General features: G+C 36.4%; 1 protein-coding gene across 6 annotated transcripts in view; it reads left to right on the forward strand.

Annotated features, from left to right (window-relative positions):
- The window catches only part of LOC109243108, a 10,287-nt gene extending 2,859 nt beyond the window's left edge, over window positions 1–7,428 (forward strand). For 3 of the 6 annotated variants that reach the window (XM_019410001.1, XM_019410003.1, XM_019410002.1), the window contains 8 exons: window positions 51–209; window positions 1,285–1,365; window positions 4,675–4,767; window positions 4,997–5,092; window positions 5,172–5,315; window positions 6,526–6,633; window positions 6,821–6,872; window positions 6,960–7,428. In XM_019410001.1, coding sequence (XP_019265546.1) covers window positions 51–209; window positions 1,285–1,365; window positions 4,675–4,767; window positions 4,997–5,092; window positions 5,172–5,315; window positions 6,526–6,633; window positions 6,821–6,872; window positions 6,960–6,991 — 765 coding nt within the window. In that variant the 3' untranslated portion in view covers window positions 6,992–7,428. The remainder of the gene's footprint in view (window positions 1–50; window positions 210–1,284; window positions 1,366–4,674; window positions 4,768–4,996; window positions 5,093–5,171; window positions 5,316–6,525; window positions 6,634–6,820; window positions 6,873–6,959) is intronic. The other 3 variants (XM_019410005.1, XM_019410004.1, XM_019410006.1) reach the window with 3 other exon arrangements.
- Window positions 7,429–7,877: the final 449 nt, after the last annotated feature.

Genomic DNA, 7,877 nt, shown 5'->3' on the forward strand with positions numbered 1-7,877 from the left:
GTCGTGTTAGTACACGTGTCCCCCCCACCCCCCCCCCCCCCTTTTGGCAGATATGTGATCCTCCGGTTAGTGTGTATAAAGGCTACTCCATGCCAAAGGACACAGAGGAATATCTTCTATCTTGTGGGCTTAAACATGCACTTTATTCTATCAGAGCTGCAGATCTGACTGAAGGTCTCTTTGGGACTCTAGTACCATGCCCTTTTCAGGTTAGACATTGTACTATTTTGTGTGCAAAAGCTGTCTATTTATCTTTTATAAGGTATTTCATCTCAGAACTTTTGGACAACCTTATTCAGGATACCTTTCTCTTTCCAGGATGACACACAAGATTTCCAAAAGAAAAAGAAAAAGGAAAAATGAAGGAAACAGTTAAATTTGATCCGTCTGATCCAAATTTTGACTTGTGGATCCTATTGTGTGGTTGATGTAAGACCAATAACATGTTTGTTCCTTGTGAAAACTACTTGATTACTAAAAACTCTCCTTTCCACTTATGATAGAGTTCATACCACCTATAAAAAAGAAACCTAAAATAGAGACAAAACCAAAAGAGAAAAGATAGAATCCTGATGTATTCATTGCAATTCATCTTTGGAAGTAAAACCATGATTCTCTGGCTGATTTTGTTGCATAGAGAAAAAGTTTAATGCTTGCTGTCCTTAGCAGAGTTGGTGAAGTCTCACCATGTTGTTTGCATTGGAATACTCTAAATTTAAAACTCAGTTTCTGCCTTTATGATACAGAAGGATGAAGACTTGTCACCTCAGGTCCTCACTGATCCCCTTATTAAGGAAAAGATTACAAATTTTGTGCTGTTTCCATACTATATGAACAAATGGTACAGGGAGGAAGTGTGAGCTTCTGTAAATTACATTATACGTGGTACACTACAGATACTATATTTCTATTCTTCTGCATAGTCAATATTATCAAAGATCATCTCTAAATGCAGCCGATTCAATAATTATCTTGTACTCGATATAAGTTGAATTTCCTACTTATTGATGTGAATACTCCTGTTTTCAGTAGTACTTATAAAGATTGCTGAAAGATGCTTACGTCTCTCTAATTTGCTATATGATTTTTCTCTCTCCTCTCGCTGTATCTAGTTTATCTTTTCTTCTTCTGAGCACTGTTCGTGATAACAAGTCCATAGCGAACAAGCTGATTGTAATAGGAAAGTATGTGATGACCATTTACCAGAAATGGCACATGTCTGCCCTTTCCTCTTTTTCCTTTTGAATCGGTCATAGAAGTTTATTAGCACTAAATCTTTTGCAGCAGCCATCTTCTTCCAAAAGTGGAGCGCCTGAGCATATGCCGAAGAAGAGGTCACAGGAAGCAATGTGGTCAGAATATACGGTAAGTTAGGGCTATATTAGGTTATTGCAAGTCGGTCGGTGTTTGCAGCAGTTGCTTTTGAAGTATATCTCATTCTTGTACCACACAGTGAGAGTTAACTTAATGTGCCAACAGTTTTTGGTTATCCAAGGAAGTGAATACATTCTTCTATTTGCACCTCTCTGGATATAAAGGCTGCTTGTAACACTAGGGGTTTGTTTGCTGAATGTTCTTTAAGATGCAATAATCAATGGTCTAAATTCTAAGTTGCTCGGACACGGGTGCGGGTATCCGACAAGGGTGCAGATCTAGAGATCGGATCCTTCGAGATGTAAATTCTAAGATTTGGGGATACAGATCCTAGTACGTATACGGGTGCAGGGATCCGGCTAAAAATAATTCAAAAAATAAAAATAATATATATATATATATATATATATATATATATATATATATAGGAAATCAGCCATTAAAAGGTCTCTTTGGCCGACCTTGGAGCTTTTAATTGACGCCTCTCCTTTTGGTAAGTAGGTGATGCACCTACTTGTGACCTACCAGTCTGCGCAGTCTCGCAAAAACGTGAATATCTCTCAATTCCAATGTTGTATCGACAAATAGTTTAATGCGTTAGAAAGTAGACTAATAGAGCTTCAATGTGATGGGTGGAACACCCCATAATTCTATGTATATGGGAGAAAATTGCAGTTACATTCGACCAAAGATTTCAGTAAAACTTATGAATGTAACTTGTGATGACTTTCATCGACTTTTGTTCCACAACTCACTTGATTTTAAACGTAACACACGATTATCATGCAACCGCCAAAACTCATAACATAACCTTCTTATCAAGTTAAGAACCTTAGTCTCACCCTAAAGTATATGTTATCACATTCCCAACTTGTCGACTTTCGACGAAACATTATTTTTTTCAATTCCTTAGCTTCTAAACCTTCCAACCCTCTTTGCACTAGTTGTTCATGATCTTCAATATATGTAACATCCAAGGTAAGATGATAACTTACTTTATATACTTCCAAATATATATATATATATATATATATATATATATATATATATTAATTATGAGAAATTTTGTGAAATACTTATGTATAGCTTGTAAAGTCGTTTTTTCAAGTTGTAGATAAGTAAAGGGTTGATTTCCTAGGTAAGGTATTGCTATTTTCTTCAAATTTACCCTAGTTTTTGTTCTGATTTCGGTTATCAAATTTTATCTCGTTTCAAATGTTTCCATCCGTCGTGGTTGAAGTACCCAAAATTATTTGACTAGATCAGGTTCGGATCCCATACCCCCACCCATACTAGTGTCGTGTCAATACGGGTGCGGCACATAAACTGCCGTGTCGGAGCAACTACAACTTACACGAGAAATCTACTTATTCAGCTGGAAGGCATTTTCCTTTCCTAAAGTAGATCTGCATTTTCAATTTGAAAATTTTATACTAATCCATTGTGAGTGAACTATAGTTGTTTTTCTATTATGTCTTGGTAGCCCTTTTTTGAAGACAATGATTATCTAATTAGGTTGAAAGTCTCCCATAAAGCACCTATTGATGAGCTAGATGTATTTAAACGGAATAGTAGTAGTTTGTTAGCAGGTTTCTGCAGCTGGTGTAGTAATATTTCGATATAGCAGTAGCAGTAGTAATTTGTCTACAGATCTCCACAGATGTTGTATTTGTGTGAACAAACACAAAAATAGGTCATGCTGGATGCTTATAAAAAAATTCAAAAATACAAGTAGTGGTATTTTTATAAAATAAAATTTGGTCATGCTGAGTGGCTTATAAGAAAAGTAGCTTGTCAACAAATTTTTGCAGCTGTTGTTATCTTTGTTTTTTTCTTTATCTTAATGAACTCGTGTAGGGTATTGCACTTATAAGATTGAACTTCATTACAAAGAGCCACATCCTAGTAAATGTAGCTAGAGATCTGAAAATAATGTTTGTAGCAAAAGGTGTCTTTTCTCGTTATAGCAATAAGTTATTTGGATGAGAGACATCAATAACATAGAAGGAAGAATAAACAAGAGATATTAGTATCCTTCTTCCTGTTTTCTCCCACATAAATTGACAAACATTTCTGTCCTCTGGTTTAATAGCATTGTGGAGATCTGGAATTATGTGTGACCTGTGTATCAAGTATTTTCATTAGATGACTGGATGATCCCAGTTCACCACGTCTGTGCTTTGATAAAACAGAAAAATGGTGAAATGGGGGAAAAAAATATGAAAATGTGTTAACATCTTTTGATGTCCCTTTTATTTCTTTCTGACTTGAACTTTCCCCCTTGATTGACTAACATTTTCAAGGGCACCTCAAATATGGATAAAAACTTTCCTATTACTGGTCTGCAGTTGTCCTAAGTGTTGACCCTAGACGGATTTGTCGTCATAATAAAAAAGATTTTCTATTACTAGTCTGGTTAGTGAAAAAGATAATTAAGAGCTATAGTCCTGAACTTTCAGGAGTGCAGGATAGGTTTAATAACTAGATGAGAAACCTTTTTCCTCGAAACAAATACTTAGGATGAATTTTCGGGAGTGTGAGTAGTTTAAATGAACTAGATGGATAACCATTGTCTTTTCTTTAATGGAGCTGCCGTTTGGATGTTTAGCTGGGTGATTAGTGTTCTTACCTTAACCGAAAGACTTTATCGCGAAGTTTGCATTAAGCATTAGGGAGGAACTGTTACCACCTATTGGTTGATAGAGAACATATTTAGGTTGTTCAAATGTTACTCCCTCTGTTTCAAAAAGATTGGCACTAGTTTCTTATTAGTCTGTTCCAAAATGATTGGCACCTTTCAATATTTCCTTAATAGGAAGCATTTATAGCCACACAAATGCTATGGCAAGTTTCAGACCACAAGTTTCAAAAGTTTTACGGCCACACAATTGTTGTGGCTTATTTAAGACCACATATCTCAAAAGTCTTCCCTTCTTTATTAAGTTTGTGCCAAGTCAAACTAAGACAATCTTTTTGAAACGGAAGTAGTATAATTTGATGAATTCTGACATCTTTTTGTATGCGAAGTACATAGAGTTGCGATTGTCAAACTGTATAATTTCAATGGTATTTTGTTGCTGTACTGCATTCTACTATCTGGCTCTTGGATATATTATGTAAATTTTTGGCTCAAAGTAGTTCTATTAGTACTTAGACTGATGAAAAAAGTACTACTTACTTACATTTCTTACCAAAAAAAAAAAAAGAAATACTAATTTCTTGTTATTCCCGCCCTGCATAACGTGTTTGGCTTGCCACAGTACTGGAATCTGTCTTGTTTATTGGCATGTTTATTTGCAGGATGCTAATGGATCAGCAGTTATTTCAAATGATTCCCTAAGAAAGCATATCAAGTTAGATCTTCCTAAGGGTGACCAAGCTCTATCATCTGGTGTGAGTGGCTGTTAAGATGATAGCTAATTGTAAAACATAAATGCTTTCAGTATATCTAATTAACAAAATGAATTGTCTTTATACTCAATGGGAAGTCGGTGAAGCTAATAAATCTTAATTTAATGAATTTATGGTGAATTTGCGGCCAACTATCAGGTCGATCTCTTATAAATTTTCTTGATGGTTTATGGTGTTGGGATGGAAAGAACCTGATCGTGGTTATTCTCAGCAGCGATCTTGTACTCTTGAATTTGATGGTGCTTCGAAAGGAAATCCGGGACAAGCTGGTGCAGGAGCTGTAGTACGAGCAGATGACGGAAGTTTGGTAATAATTACTTTTCTTGGATTTGTATTTCCTTTTTCTTATTCTCGTCGTACTTATATTATAACTTTCTGATTAATAGATTTGTAGGCTGCGTGAAGGTTTAGGAATAGCAACAACCAGTGTTGCTGAATATCGAGGCTTTATCTTGGGTTTGAAATATGCACATAGCAAAGGGTTTACAAGTATTCGTGCTCAGGGTGACTCCAAACTTGTTTGTATGCAGGTCCGTTGCCCATAGTATTTGTTTATTCTTGTATTTCTTCTTCTTATTTCTTGATATCTACTTTTCTCCTTTGTGTCTCTGCACAATCAAACATGTACTTGGAATTGTACGTCAAGCAAAGTTTTCTTCGTTCTTTCAACTTCAGTTATATGAATGGGGATCCTTATATGCATATTTTAAGGTCAAGGAGGGCATCTAAGGGTGTGACGTAATGGTCAATGAAGAGGATTGAGAACCATAAGGTCTCAGGTGCAAATCCCAGCGGAGGCAAAAACACTAGGTGATTTCTTCTCATATATCCAAAGCTTTGGTGGATAGAATTACCGGGTATCTCTGTGCTGGTGGGAGGTGGTGGGAGGTAGTAGGTACTGGATGGAATTAGTCGAGGTGCATGCAGGTTAGCCCAGATACCACGGTTAATTAAAAAAAGGTCAAGGAAGTCTTGACAATTTTTTCGAGCCATGAACCCATTTCTCAAGTCACTTCGATGTAGTTCTTTTGTTTCTATAGGATAAAGAGGTCTTACAATTTTTTTCGACCGTGGGCCCATTTCGCAAGTCACTTCAATGTAGTTCTTTTGTTTCTATAGGATAGAGCTTTTATAATGTAAATGAACCTTCTAGCATAAGGTAGTAGTGATTAACTTGCGATCCAACTAAAGACTCTCAGTTGAAAAAGAATGAAGTTTGGTAAGTTTGGTAATGGGGGAATCAATCAGGTCTCCGTCATCAGTGTTCAGTTTTACCTAGTGCAAGACGACCTGGTTTGAGTATCTCAAGGCAATGGGAAATCTTAACAGATGTTCCTAGACAAATAGTGGCTGCATGCTTTAATGACAATGCCATTGATCTAGAGTTTACAGTAAATTGGCTGAGTTGGACAAACCCCGAAAAGAGTGATTCCTTTTGCTGCTGGCTAAAGATAGAGAGGGAAAATGTAGAAGCTGGCAAATAGTTCTTGTCCATTCAAGAAGATTCTCTTAGTGGGAAAAATAATCAACATACAATTGTTTTCTCTATGAACTCTTTAAAGTCTCTGACGAGCTTAGTCATATCTCCGAGATGTTTATTATAGCTTCTAAAGTTGGTCTTTTGACAAGGTTTTTTGCAGTGGTGTCATCAGAGTTTATTTTATAGTTAGAATTCTTATTTTATTCTTTTCTTTTATCTGCTTTGTTTTGATTCATTAAATTGTATATCCTTCCGAACAGATCCAGGGTCTGTGGAAGGTTAAAAATCAAAACATCTCTACGCTATTTCAGCAGGCAAAACAACTGAAGGATAGGTTTCTTTCTTTCCGCATCATTCATGTTCTTCGGGTAACCTAAAAAATCTTCTCTACCCCTTTGTTCTTGGTTTATATGCTTGTTTCACTCTATCAATCACAAATTGATTATATAATAGCACCAAATTTGGATTAGAGCCCTCACTATGGTTTGGTCAATTACCTTGTTCTTCCCTTGCTATTTTTGGAGATGTAAAACTTTTCAACTCTCTTTTGGTCAGGAATCAAACTGTGATGCGGATCAGCAGGCGAACTTGGCTGTTGGACTTCCTGGTTAGAGTTTAGATTTTGTTGCTGGCTTGGACTTGGTAATATTTGAGTGGTCATCAATGTTTTATCCAACATCATCTTTTAATGCAGACGGTCATATTCAGGAGGAGATGGAGAAATGACAACGGGGCAGTCGAAGATGATCTAAGTTGGTGCCGATGGGGTCATTATGTGCTAATCTGGTTATTTGAGGTCGGTGCTGCATTCTGGTTATTTGAGGTCATAATTTCCTATTTTGCCAGTACTACATCCAACCTTAAAATGGGCTGCACGACGAAGCCAGTGGATTTAATGATAGCAGTTAGGAATCATGTAAAATTTTGCTGGATGTGGCTCAAAACAGGCACCAGCAGCAAACGTTACTATTTGCTTTGAGTTCTAGCCAATGAGCAAAAGATGTTTGCCTGAAACTCAAACACCACCGAGGGAAATGATTGATGCGAATCATATTGAGTCTCTTGTCCTTTTTGTAGCAGAACAATGGGCATATTACCCGTCATTCCTCACTTATGTATTGCTATGATTCGATAATTAATTTAAATTTGTATTACTATCGCAATATGCCTGTGACAAAAAATCGTGCATGTGAAACTATGCCTCAACCTAGTAGGTGTCTGCGCCATTGGGTTAGTAAAACTTGCTTCAAGACAAGAAAAATCATGTAACAAATTAGTACACAATGAATGTCGCAAGCTGTAGAGCTTCTCTAAGAGAAGAACTTAAACTCAAGATCAAGCTATCAAGCCATTGGATCAACAATAAAAGAGAAGAACTAATTTGATGACTGTCATGAACAATAATTATGGATCAAAAGCCACGAACAAGTAAGTTTGATTTGGAACGCCTTGAGTATTTGATTTATTTTTGCTCTTGATCTTTGTATACTTGAAACTTGTATGGAAATGTTTTCTTTTTTTCATATATGGAAATGCTTCAATACTTGAAACTTAGTATGGAAATGTTTCATTGCTTTCAACTTGTAGAGTGTGACGACCCAAAGGGGTCATC

The sequence above is a fragment of the Nicotiana attenuata genome, unplaced genomic scaffold, assembly GCF_001879085.1.
Source record: "Nicotiana attenuata strain UT unplaced genomic scaffold, NIATTr2, whole genome shotgun sequence".
NCBI lineage: Eukaryota > Viridiplantae > Streptophyta > Magnoliopsida > Solanales > Solanaceae > Nicotiana > Nicotiana attenuata.